Source organism: Haliotis rufescens, unplaced genomic scaffold, assembly GCF_023055435.1.
Source record: "Haliotis rufescens isolate VD_foot unplaced genomic scaffold, xgHalRufe1.0.p SCAF_8, whole genome shotgun sequence".
NCBI lineage: Eukaryota > Metazoa > Mollusca > Gastropoda > Lepetellida > Haliotidae > Haliotis > Haliotis rufescens.
Genome location: NW_025964372.1, coordinates 45,266,967 through 45,280,990, shown reverse-complemented (window position 1 = coordinate 45,280,990; position 14,024 = coordinate 45,266,967). Strand labels below are relative to the sequence as shown.

Here is a 14,024-nt window from a genome sequence, read left to right as displayed (position 1 = left end):
TTAGTGTGGGTGGACTGAGTGCGTGACATTTTAGTGTTGGTGGAGTGAATGAGTGACATCTTAGTGTTGGTGGAGTGAGTGAGTGACATCTTAGTGTGGGTGGAGTGAGTGAATGACATCTTAGTGTGGGTGGAGTGAGTGAGTGACATCTTAGTGTTGGTGGAGTGAGTGAGTGACATCATAGTGTGGGTGGAGTGATTGAGTGACATCTTAGTGTTGGTGGAGTGAGTGATATCTTACTGTTGGTGGAGTGAGTGAGTGACATCTTAGTGTGGGTGGAGTGAGTGAGTGACATCTTAGTGTGGGTGGAGTGAGTGACATCTTAGTGTTGGTGGAGTGAGTGACATGTTAGTGTGGGTGGACTGAGTGCGTGACATTTTAGTGTTGGTGGAGTGAGTGACATCTTAGTGTTGGTGGAGTGAGTGACATGTTAGTGTGGGTGGACTGAGTGCGTGACATTTTAGTGTGGGTGCAGTGAGTGCGTGACATTTTAGTGTGGGTGGAGTGAATGATTGACATCTTAGTGTTGGTGGAGTGAGTGAGTGACATCTTAGTGTGGGTGGAGTGAGTGACATCTTAGTGTTGGTTGAGTGAGTGAGTGACATCTTAGTGTTGGTGGAGTGAATGAGTGACATCTTAGTGTGGGTGGAGTGAGTGAGTGACATCTTAGTGTTGGTGGAGTGAGTGACATCTTAGTGTTGGTGGAGTGAGTGAGTGACATCTTAGTGTGGATGGAGTGAGTGAGTGACATCTTAGTGTGGGTGGAGTGAGTGAGTGACATCTTAGTGTGGGTGGAGTGAGTGATCGACATCTTAGTGTTGGTGGAGTGAGTGAGTGACATCTTAGTGTGGGTGGAGTGAGTGAGTGACATCTTAGTGTGGATGGAGTGAGTGAGTGACATCTTAGTGTTGGTGGAGTGAGTGAGTGGCATTTTAGTGTTGTGGAGAGTGATATCTTAGTGTGGGTGGAGTGAGTGACATCTTAGTGTGGATGGAGTGAGTGACATCTTAGTGTGGTAGGAGTGAGTTAGTGACATCTTAGTGTTGATCGAGTGAGTGCGTGACATCTTTGTGTTGTTGGAGTGAGTGAGTGACATCTTAGTGTTGGTGGAGTGAGTGAGTGACATCTTAGTGTGGGTGGAGTGAGTGAGTGACATCTTAGTGTTGGTGGAGTGAGTGAGTGACATCTTAGTGTGGGTGGAGTGAGTGAGTGACATCTTAGTGTTGGTGGAGTGAGTGACATCCTAGTGTGGGTGGAGTGAGTGAGTGACATCTTAGTGTGGGTGGAGTGAGTGAGTGATATCTCAATATTGGTGGAGTGAGTGAGTGACATCTTATTGTTGGTGGAGTGAGTGCGTGACATCTTAGTGTGGGTGGAGTGAGTGAGTGACATCTTAGTGTGGGTGGAGTGAGTGGTCGACATCTTAGTGTTGGTGGAGTGAGTGAGTGACATCTTAGCGTGGGTGGAGTGAGTGAGTGACATCTTAGTGTGGGTGGAGTGAGTGAGTGACATCTTAGTGTGGGTGGAGTGAGTGAGTGACATCTTAGTGTGGGTGGAGTGAGTGAGTGACATCTTAGTGTGGATGGAGTTTGTGAGTGCCATCTTAGTGTTGGTGGAGTGAGTGAGTGACATCTTAGTGTGGCTGGAGTGAGTGAGTGACATCTTAGTGTGGATGGAGTGAGTGAGTGACATCTTAGTGTGGGTGGAGCGAGTGATCGACATCTTAGTGTTGGTGGAGTGAGTGAGTGACATCTTAGCGTGGGTGGAGTGAGTAAGTGACATCTTAGTGTGGGTGGAGTGAGTGAGTGACATCTTAGTGTGGGTGGAGTGAGTGAGTGACATCTTAGTGTGGGTGGAGTGAGTGAGTGACATCTTAGTGTGGATGGAGTGAGTGAGTGACATCTTAGTGTGGGTGGAGTGAGTGAGTGACATCTTAGTGTGGGTGGAGTGAGTGAGTGACATCTTAGTGTTGATGGAGTGAGTGAGTGACATCTTAGTGTGGGTGGAGTGAGTGAGTGACATCTTAGTGTTGGTGGAGTGAGTGAGTGGCATTTTAGTTTTGTGGAGAGTGATATCTTAGTGTGGGTGGAGTGAGTGACATCTTAGTGTGGATGGAGTGAGTGACATCTTAGTGTGGGTGGAGTGAATGAGTGACATCTAAGTGTGGGTGGAGTGAGTGCGTATCATCTTAGTGTGGTAGGAGTGAGTTAGTGACATCTTAGTGTTGATGGAGTGAGTGCGTGACATCTTTGTGCTGTTGGAGTCAGTGAGTGAAATCTTAGTGTGGATGGTGTGAGTGAGTGACATCTTAGTGTGGGTGGAGTGAGTGAGTGACATCTTAGTGTGGGTAGAGTGAGTGAGTGACATCTTAGTGTTGGTGGAGTGAGTGAGTGACATTTTAGTGTTGGTGGAGTGAGTGAGTGACATCTTAGTGTTGGTGGAGTGAGTGACATCCTAGTGTGGGTGGAGTGAGTGAGTGACATCTTAGTGTGGGTGGAGTGAGTGAGTGATATCTCAATGTTGGTGGAGTGAGTGAGTGACATCTTATTGTTGGTGGAGTGAGTGCGTGACATCTTAGTGTTGGTGGAGTGAGTGCGTGACATCTTATTGTGGGATTAGAAGCCCGATGTGGAGTGGTTCCCGTGTTGGTGAAATCTAAGTGTATGGTGCTGTCAAACCAAGGATCGTAAACAAGACGAATCCGGGATCAGAGCCCGCTATCACCACATCCTGGTCCATATTGCGACTCCATCATTTGGCCACCCAATATAAAGGTTTGAAGAAATCGAAAACGTTTTCAGTTAATTTGATAAAAAATTTGTTTGTTCAGACACATCATGGCAACTGATATTGACAATTGGCAAAGTGGAAAGTCCTTGGCGGCAAGCAACCTGCACATGTTGGACAGTTTGTTGTTGGCTGATGTGACCTTCCTCGTTGGAGATCAAAGGGAGGCAATCCAGGCTCACAAATTCATTTTAGTCAGCCGTAGTTGCGTGTTTCACACGATGTTCTGTGGATCGATCCCCGAGACGGGCCAAGTAGTGATTCCTGATATTCAGACAGACAACTTCAAGACCTTTCTAAGGTTAGTTGAGATGTTTTATTGGTTTATATCGAACTATCTGGCAGAAGATAACAGAAGGTAAAAGGAGAACAAGTTGTTGACATGGCACAATCTCCAGCAGCCACAATATGACACGACAACGTATCACCATATCTAGAGCTGTTTTGTAAGCATCTAAAACAAGAGACAAAACGATTTACACAACCCTAATTAATCTCAACTGAAACCAGCCCATTGTAGAATAACGACTATGCCTTGATGGTTCTCGAGTTTTTAAAATTTACTCATATGGTGTAATTACACCAGCATGCAATAATTTCTGATTTGTGAAATGTTTACCTGCTAGAAATTACATCACTCAGTGGTTTCTGAAATATCTCATGTTTGCCTACTTGGTATGTTTACACTGATATTCCATAGTTTCTGTTTAACAAAACGTAACATCATGACCATTTATCACCCAAAACTGGTTCCCACAGGAGATATCGCTACGGTGAGATCAAGCGATATCTACACTGTAGATATCGCTGCAATGAAATTGCATCACAATGCTTTGCAGACCACTGTGACGTCATTGGTTACCATGACGTCGCAATCAAATGACATCACTAATGGCTCTGCTACTGAAGCTGTTAGCAGTAGTTTTTACTCTTAAGACACTGCTTATTACTTTCTACAAACTGAAAAAGTTGGAAGAATGATGTTGGATGATAAATAAAATCTCACCCTTGTGTCTTTGATATCAAATATATCAACACTCGCTGATAAAAGTGGAAAAAATCATCGGCAAACCTCAGAGTTTTCCCACTTTTATCAACTCGTGTTGATATATTTGATATCAAAAGACTCTCTATTTATCACCCAAAACTGATTTCCATGAGAGATTCTGTATGTGAGATCAATGAAATTGTAACAATACTTTGCGGCCAGTGTGATGTAATCGGTTACCATGACATCACAATCAAATGACATCACTAATCCCACTGCCACTGAAACTGTGGCTGTATTAGTTACATGTAAGACACTTGGTGTTACTATTCAGAAAGTTAGGCTAAATAATGATTTTTGATGATTAATAGGATCCCGACCTTGTGTCTCAGCAAGCCTGCGTTGATACATTTGATATCCAAACTCACCCGGGTGAGACTATATATAACATTAACATTTCATCACCAGGTATCTCTACACGGGGGAGGTCGCATTAACTCCTAACACTGTCCTTGGTCTGATGAACGCTGCTAGGAAATACGACGTCCCAGGATTGGAAACGCAATGTGAGGAGTTCTGCTTACAATCTCTGTCGCCTAGCAACGCATGTCTATTCCAAGCAGACCTGTTTGATAAAGAAGACCTGAAAAAAAGAGCTCTCAAAGTAATTAAATCCAATGCCGAGGTGAGTGTTGCTAGCGAGGGATTCTGTGAGCTAAGCAAGGAGTGTCTAAAGCTGATCCTGAAGGCAAATGACATGAGAGTTGACGAGATTTGCATCTTCCGATCAGTGATGTCGTGGGCGGAAGCAGAATGTAGACGCCAGGGAAGGGAGGTAACTCCAGATGAGAAAAGAGAAGTGTTGGGAGAATGTTTGTTTCTCATTTGTTTTCCATCTATTTCAATGGCGCAATTTGCCACAACTGTCTGCAATGAAGGTATTTTAAGTGATGCCCATGTCATAATGTTCTTACGAAAATACTCAATCAGCCACCTGGATATACGGCCGTTCTGTGACAAATCTCGGAAAAAATCTCCTGTCTCTAACTTATCTCGCCCATTTATTGACCGAAACACCCCCCCCCCCCCCCCCCCCCCCCCCCCCCCCGCTGCGGTAGATGTCACCGTTCTGTTAGTTATATATCCGGTGATGCACAAGAAACTTTAATCAGATATAACTTCATTTGCAAATTCTGTGGTTATCACAACTCAATATCTGTTTGTCGGGCTACACAACCGTAGAGTTTATACTGTCTTACACGTGCAGGGATTCTTGGAAGACACTCTTTTCTTCACAGCACACTTGTGAGTATGTTAAAAAAGCGATCATATTAGTATATAGTCTTCGTCATACACCCGTGAAGGTCCGGGTTATAGAATCGACCTTCAGTAACCCATGCTTATCGGCGACTGACGGGGATCGGTTGGTCAGTCTCGCCGACTCGGATGACACGTGCCATCGGTTCCTAGTTGCTCGCTACAACCGGATCAACCAAAACTCCCTACTGCTCACTTAGACTATACTACTGGGAATGATAAGCATAGACTTGCTAAGTATTTTATGATATTCATGATAGCTCAAAAGAAACTTTGATTTATGTTTGTAGTACACCCCAAAAGGAGGGATAACACAAGTGATATATTAAGATGGCATACAACTTATACATGCTTACGTGTATAAACCACTATCAAACAGGTGTTTGCAAAATGTGAGCGTATCCTGCACCACAGGTGGAACAAACACACGCAAAGGCAAGCTAGTTGTTAAACCCGAAAAACACGGAAACGATGAGCAAACAAAGAATTTCATCAGACATAACTTCATTTGCTACTTCTGTGGTAGTCAGTCAATCAACCCATTTATACTTCCAAAAATAGCTTTAACCCTTTTAAAGCTTTTGAGAAATTCAACAGTATGGGTTTGGTCTGACAAAGAAAGAAGCACAAATGTGGCATGTTTCGGCCAATGACTAGAGTATTCTTGCAAGTCTAAGGGTCCAACAGGAGTTATTTCTGCGACATGCTATTTCAAAACCCAAAATTCAGAGGGATATATATGAAAAGAAAAATTGAAATAATACAAATATAAATTCCTTCCAGGTGAAGGCTATCACAAAAATCAAATTAACAAAGCAGATTTTAGTCAATGACACATCTCTTGGGGTAGAAGTTCATCTCTGTCACCATGCTATGGTATTTCTGGAAAGGAAAGTTAACTTACAAAGTTGTAATATACGTGAAAGGCTTAATGTTGCTGATTAAGCGCAAAGATATAAACTCTAACTGACTGCTCAGTAACATTCATGTAATATTAGTAATATTCAAATAAGTGTACTTGTTCTAGGTGTGAGTGACGTGGATACATATATATAAGCGTATAGAAGAAACGTCAACAAACTTGTTACTATGTATAAAATAATAAATAAGCAATGTCCTTCATATATAACTGATCTTATACCAGCAGCTGTGTCACAGAAGGTCACTTATAATCTCAGAAACCGCCATGATTTTGTAATTCCATTTGCACGGACATCTACGTTTAAAAGGTCTTATATTATAGATACATAAGGCCAATGGAATAATCTATCATCAGGAATCAGGGATATCCCGTCAATATCTTATTTTAAAGCTGTCGCATCTGAGCAGCCTACATCACCACCTATGCACTATAATTGGTGTAAGAGATATACAAACATATTGCACACTAGATTGAGACACAATTGTAGCACACTAAATTCCAACCTGTTTCGTGTTAATTATCTGATACTATTTCCTGTAAATGCGGAGCTCCTTGTGAAAATTCATTCCATTTCTTCTCCCAATGTACCTTATATGATGATATTCGGGAGACATTACGGACAGCTATCGATAATCTTGGAGGACAAAAAACTCTAAATAGTATTCTTATTTTTGTGATCCAAACTGAAATGTTTTCCTGAATACAAAAATATTCTTGTCTGTACACAAATTTATAGAAACGACTAACAGATTCAGTAGCTAGCATATTATTGTTTCCAAACTGTTAACCATTAATATTGTTAAATATATATACAACACTAACATGTATAATATTAGCATATGTATGAGATGCACACTGTCTTCACTTTCAAGCACATTGTACATATCCTTCAGATGAGCACTGTATAAAAATTTATATTGCGCACTATGTTGCCACAATGTGATGCTTCAACTGTAAATTGTTAATTTTCATTATGCAATATTATGTATAACTGTATATAGGGAGAAGGTGGTAATAAGTGCTGCACTTGTGCCCAATCCCTTTGTCTTTTTGGACGCTCTACCACTAGACCACGGAGGCGGTCGTGCTGTACAGACCTACGCAGCAAGCTGTGACAGCGCACTGCATTATTGAAACGGCTGAAGAAATGCATATGTAGCCTAGTTTAGACTATGCACTTGCTTTGTGTACAGATACGACGGCGAGGTTTGGGCAACCTGACGCACATGAGCATTAATAGCCATGTTTACCTGTACTGGTTGAGAGCCAAGGTTGAAGTCATTCATGTGTGAAAAATGTTGTCGAGGCATCTGTAAACGGCTAAAGAAATGCAAATGTAGCCTAGTTTAGACTATGCACTTGCTTTGTGTACAGATGTGACGGCGAGGTAAGGGCAACCTGACACACATGAGCGTTAATAGCCATGTTTACCTGTACTTGTAGTTGACTGCCAAAAATGCTGTCGAGGCATCTGTGTATCTTCTTTGTCGAACTGCATTATTAAAGTACATCAAGATGAGACATCATATACATTCATATATATTTGTTGAGCACGAAACCTTGAAGTGTAGCCAGGACATTTCCACGAAACTATGGGCGGCCATGTAGCTTCAAAATCTTATAAATTATAACACTGGACATAGGTCAAGGTGTATTCAGTAAACAAAGATCTGAAGGGCTGTATTTCCTTCATCGAACACACTATGCGTTCATCACAGTTTGTGACGGATTACGGATACGAACGAACTAGCACTTGTTTGGCAGGTAGGTTTTGTTAAAATTTGTTATCTTGTTCTCTCTCTACCCTCTACTTCCTTAAATCACAATTTAAATCCTAAATAGACTTTCGGGCCTAACAGTTCTGACAAAGATTTTCTTAAGAAAATATAGTAAAAATGCTTGACTTTGAGCCCCTTGTTTTCTTTAAATACGATGTACCGTGACATTATAAATTGGTATGTAGGTAGATATAACACGAATCTATAGATGTAAACACATTTGAAGATACGTCTGTGTGTTTAAAGTTGATTTTGACAGCCCGGGCCAAGCCGGACCCAACACAAGCCAAACACTTCTGATAGAGACTATGTTGAGAATGTAGAGGGAAAAGCGCTTCACTTTGAGCACCTTGTTTTCTTTAAATACAATGTACCGTGACATACTAAAGTAGTTATTAGGAAGATATAATACTAATCTCAAGATGTGAATCAGTTTGATGATACATCTGTGAAGTTTAAGTTGATTTTGACAGCCCGGGCCAAGTCGGACCGAACGCTTCTGACATAGACTTTCTTAAGAAAATACAGTAAAAATGCTTGACTTTAAGCCCCTTATTTTCTTTAAATACGATGTACCGTGACATTATACAGTGGTATATAGGTAGATATAACACTAGTCTATAGATGTAAACACATTTGAAGATACATCTGTGTGTTTAAATGTGATTTTGACCGCCCGGGCCAAGTCGGAGCCACCACGAGACAAACACTTCTGATAGAGACTATGTTGAGAATGTAGAGGGAAAAGGGCTTGACTTTGAGCCCCTTGTTTTCTTTAAATATGATGTACCGTGACATACTAAAGTGGTATATAGGTAGATATAACACTAATCTATAGATGTAAACACATTTAACGATACATCTGTGAGGTTTTAGTTGATTTTGACAGCCCGGGCCAAGTCAGACAGAACACTTCTGACAGATTTTCTTCAGAAAACACAGTAGAAATGCCTCACTTTGAGCACCTTGTTTTGTTTAAGTACAGCAATCTGAGACACTATAAAGTAGTATTTCAGTAGATATTATACTTGTTTATAGATGTGAATCCATTTGATGATACATATGTGAGTTTAAAGTCGATTTTGACTGCCCGGGCCAAGTCGGCCGGAACACTTGAGAGAGTATAGGGAGAAGAGGTCTACTTTAACCAACGTGTCTGCTTTAAATACGACGATCAGTGACATTATAAAGTGGTATTTACTTATATATAGAACGTTCCTATAAATATAAGCACTATGCGCACAGATGGAACGTTGTATCACGATAGCTAGAAGTATTTGATACGTTTCAAAACTTATTTCGTTTAACGATTGCTCTTTTACATATTACCAAGATCAGCGACGCTTACACACTGCTCCACTTTCTGGTTTTCAAGCGATGTACTCCGAATTACTTAATTATGGTGCACTTTTTCGTTTGTTGATTGTTCATTAATGTCATGTGTGTATGTTGCATCAATTATATGTAGGTATGATTGCCGATAATGAAGTAATTAGCCAGTAACATTTTGGCCCGTCTTGGCCCGGCCCGGCCCGACTTTTAGGCAATGCCGATGCAGGTACATCAGGTATAGAATTTACAAGAACATCTACAAGCCCGATTTAATATAAATAAAACTGGTCCCGGCTAGCGGGCTACTGCAAACTGCCATCCCCGTACAATGGACTGAATAAATGACATTGCGTAGTTCACAATCAACAAAGTATATTCTCTAAGAAAGATTATTTGATAACCTTCAACAATCATGGTGTAGTTCTATCAATAGTATAGCTGATACCTTTTATTATAAACATTTTAAAACCCTGTTGAATGTAGAAAAATATCTTACACTCCCCATACCAGTACATCTGAGAATATGTCTGACTCGTTTCAGATGTAGCAAGTTTAAACTTGCAGTTGACTTGGGGAGATACACAAATGTCCCATACACTGAACGATTATGTAAATATTGTATAGAAAATGGTATATCTTTTATTGAAGATGAATTTAATGTTTTACTTGTATGTGAGCGTTATTCAGCCCTAAGAAATATATATCTTAAACAGTATATCAAGTTTCAAACTGTAAAATCTTTTACTGAAATTATTTCATCAGAAAACTTTGATGTTGTATATAACACATGTTTATATCTATATAAAGTCCAACGGTTAAGAGAAACTTAAATCGACTACTTCCTTGGCATGCGTAGTTCATGCAATCAACCATTGTCTGTATTATGGGCCTATGGCCTTCTTACTGAATAAACTGTCTGTCTGTCTGTCTGTCTATTCTCTATCACAGTCAACCAACTTTAATTGGCCTTGAGTTTGACCCAGGAAGAGAGGTGTGACGTGATTGCGAAGAACCAGCATCCCTGTACACGACTGCAGCGCCACGACGGAGCACGTGTAGAGGGGCCTTGTGATGATGACTGAAGCCTCCCCACACCATGACGCTTCCTCCTCCCCACGGGTTGACGTGGACCTTGAGTGGCTGTAGCCGTCTACGTTGCTTTTGGCTGTCGGTCACGCAAATGTGTCACCCGGATGTAACGGTCCTGCAGTGGAGTAGTGACCCTTGGCCGTCCAGATTGAGGCCGGTCTTGGACACTGCCTGCTTTGCGAACTTTCTGGTGATAGAAGTCACATTTCATCCAAAGTGCCTCGCCATCGCATTTCACATTAGTCTGGTCTGTAGTATCTCAGTGGCATTGGGTATACAGTTCTTTTCACAAATTATTTTGTTCATTTCACAAACAAAGAAACCTGACGTGCGTTTCATTGGTGGTGAAGTATATACTGCTGCTGGCAAATATTTAACTCATTGTGCCTTTTATGAGTGTAAATTTAATCAGATGTGTTTCGAAGTGTTTGATTGTTCATTGATCTTAAGCGGTTATTTCCTGATTTCATCAAGTTTTTTACAAATCGATTTCTGGGTAACTTTCGCGTTTCAACTTGGGACAGTGTAGATATTATAATAAACTACGTTTACTATTTTCTATGACTAGCTTTCAACTATGGGCTATAACAATGTGGACTAGTCAATGTAGTACATTGTTTGAGTAGGTCATTGCAAGTGTTTTTAGTCTGTTAAGGCCGTTTGTACATTAGTGACAACCAATTGAACGTGATAGGGGTCGAAATGGACCCAGAAATGGACAAGAACGAGTACCGAGCAGTCATCAAGTTTTTGACTTTAGAGAAAAAGTACCCCCGAGAAATCCATGACCGCATGTCACAAGTGTATGGGTTTTGTGCCCCAGCTATTTCTCACAACATGTAAACAGTGAGTGTTCCATACAAATACTCGACAGATTGAAATAGAATAGTCACAGTGTCACACCCTAAAGGGGTCAGTAGAGCAGACAGTAGACGTAGCTAAGGCAAAGAAGTGTCCTATAAACACATCCCACAACTCTCTCCAAACACAGGAGAGACTGCGTCAGTGTTGAAATGAAATGAACTAACATTGAAGGCCTTTGTATTTCGGTGAGACTGTAGATGTCACGTGACGTCAACCAGGAAGCAAGACCGGGTAGTGTTGTCTCGAGGTGTTACACATACAGGTAAAGAAATCTGACGTACATTTACATCAACGATTGTATATTAATGAAGTGTTTGAAGAACATTTACATAATTATGTTCACCTAATTGCAGCTCATTTAGTCCACATGTCACTTTTATCCAGGTAGAACTGATGAACGCTGGTGTTTATAAATCGAAACTTGAAGTCCTAATGCCTGTCCATGGTTATCTCCCTTGGTGTTCGCCTCACAGCAACAACGGAGCTCTCTTTTGATTTCACACAACCATGTGTTTTCCCATGTGCTTCCATAGTAACATTCTATATTGTTTTAAAAATAACTAAGCATTCAACAACTATTACATGTACACGTGTTCTCACAGTCTGGCCTTCTGGCAGCAATAAAAGCAAAGGCATTGACTAGCTCAGCCAGCTCCCTTTCCGGGATCCGGAAGATAACACACCCCCCCCCCCCCCCCCCCCCCCCCCCCACCCCCCCCCCCCCCCCCCCCCACCCCCCCCCCCCACCCCCCCCCCCCCCACCCCCCCTCCTTCCGCACCAAATGTCACTTGCTTGAAAATTTTTGTGGTCACATTCACCATAAGTCAGCATAAGTCAGCATGTAGGCTCATTATGGTATGGCATTCCCATATTTGGTGGGTGGGTGTCACCTTAGTGTGTGTGGAGTGAGTGAGTGACATCTTAGTGTTGGTGGAGTGAGTGACATCTTAGTGTGGGTGGAGTGAGTGCGTGACGTCTTAGTGTTGGTGGAGTGAGTGAGCGACATCTTAGTGTTGCTGGAGTGAGTGACATGTTAGTGGGCGTGGAGTGAGTGAGTGACATCTTGGTGTTGAGTGAGTGAGTGAGTGACATCTTAGTGTTTGTGGAGTGAGTGAGTGACATCATAGTCTTGGTGGAGTGAGTGCGTGGCATCTTAGTGTGTGTGGAGTGAGTGAGTGACATCTTAGTGTTGCTGGAGTGAGTGACATGTTAGTGGGCGTGGAGTGAGTGAGTGACATCTTGGTGTTGAGTGAGTGAGTGAGTGACATCTTAGTGTTTGTGGAGTGAGTGAGTGACATCATAGTCTTGGTGGAGTGAGTGCGTGACATCTTAGTGTGTGTGGAGTGAGTGAGTGACATCTTAGTGTGTGTGTAGTGAGTGAGTGACACCTAAGTGTGTACGGAGTGAGTGAGTGAGTGACATCTTAGTGTTGGTGGAGTGTGTGACACGTTGGTGTTGGTGGAGTGAGTGCGTGACATCTTAGTGTGTGTGGAGTGAGTGAGTGACATCTTAGTCTTGGTGGAGTTAGTGGGTGACATTTTAGTGTGTGTCGAGTGAGTGAGTGACATCTTAGTGTGTGTGTAGTGAGTGAGTGACACCTTAGTGTGTACGGAGTGAGTGAGTGACATCTTAGTGTTAGTGGAGTGAGTGAGTGACATCCTAGTGTGGGTTGAGTGAGTGACATCTTAGTGTGGGTGGAGTGAGTGAGTGACAACTCAGTGTTGGTGGAGTGAGTGACATCTTAGCGTGGGTGGAGTAAGTGAGTGACAACTTAGTGTGCGTGGAGTGAGTGACATCTTAGTGTTGGTGGAGTGCGTGACATCTTAGTGTTGGCGGAGTGAGTGCGTAAGATCTTAGTATGGGTGGAGTGAGTGAGTGACATCTTAGTGTTGGTGGAGTGAGTGGATGACACCTTAGTGTGGATGGAGTGAGTGACATGTTAGTGTGTGTGGAGTGAGTGAGTGACATCTTAGCGTGGGTGGAGTAAGTGAGTGACAACTTAGTGTGCGTGGAGTGAGTGACATCTTAGTGTTGGTGGAGTGCGTGACATCTTAGTGTTGGCGGAGTGAGTGAGTGACATCTTAGTGTTGGCGGAGTGAGTGCGTAAGATCTTAGTATGGGTGGAGTGAGTGAGTGACACCTTAGTGTGAATGGAGTGAGTGACATCTTAGTGTTGGTGGAGTGCGTGACATCTTAGTGTTGGCGGAGTGAGTGCGTAAGATCTTAGTATGGGTGGAGTGAGTGAGTGACATCTTAGTGAGGGTGGAGTGAGTGACATCTTAGTGTGGCTGGAGTGAGTGACATCTTAGTCTTGGTGGAGTGAGTGACATCCTAGTGTGTGTGGAGTGAGTGAGGGACACCTTAGTGTGTGTGGAGTGAGTGAGTAACATCTTAGTGTTGGTGGAGTGAGTGACATCTTAGCGTGGGTGGAGTAAGTGAACGACAACTTAGCGTGCGTAGAGTGAGTAACATCTTAGTGTTGGTGGAGTGCGTGGCATCTTAGTGTTGGTGGAGTGAGTGCGTAAGATCTTAGTATGGGTGGAGTGAGTGAGTGACATCTTAGTGGGGGTGGAGTGAGTGGATGACACCTTAGTGTGGATGGAGTGAGTGACATGTTAGTGTGTGTGGAGTGAGTGAGTGACTTCCTAGTGTGTGTGGAGTGAGTGAGGGACACCTTAGTGTGTGTGGAGTGAGTGAGTAACATCTTAGTGTTGGTGGAGTGAGTGACATCTTAGCGTGGGTGGAGTAAGTGAGTGACAACTAAGTGTGCGTGGAGTGAGTGACATCTTAGTGTTGGTGGAGTGCGTGACATCTTAGTGTTAGTGGAGTGAGTGCGTAAGATCTTAGTGTGGGTGGAGTGAGTGAGTGACATCTTTGTGTGGGTGGAGTGAGTGGATGACACCTTAGTGTTGGTGGAGTGAGTGACATCTTCGTGTGGATGGAGTG

At 42.5% G+C, this 14,024-nt stretch overlaps 1 protein-coding gene across 3 annotated transcripts in view; it reads left to right on the top strand.

The window, feature by feature from the left end:
• The window catches only part of LOC124143555 (BTB/POZ domain-containing protein 6-like), a 35,534-nt gene that overhangs the window by 3,309 nt on the left and 18,201 nt on the right, over positions 1–14,024 (top strand). Inside the window, exon 2 of one of the 3 annotated variants that reach the window (XM_048389669.1) lies at positions 2,831–3,088. In XM_048389669.1, the coding sequence (XP_048245626.1) occupies positions 2,838–3,088 (251 nt within the window). In that variant the 5' untranslated portion in view covers positions 2,831–2,837. Of the gene's footprint in view, positions 1–2,830; positions 3,089–10,881; positions 11,340–14,024 lie in introns of those variants that run through there. The other 2 variants (XM_046512552.2, XM_046512551.2) reach the window with 2 other exon arrangements.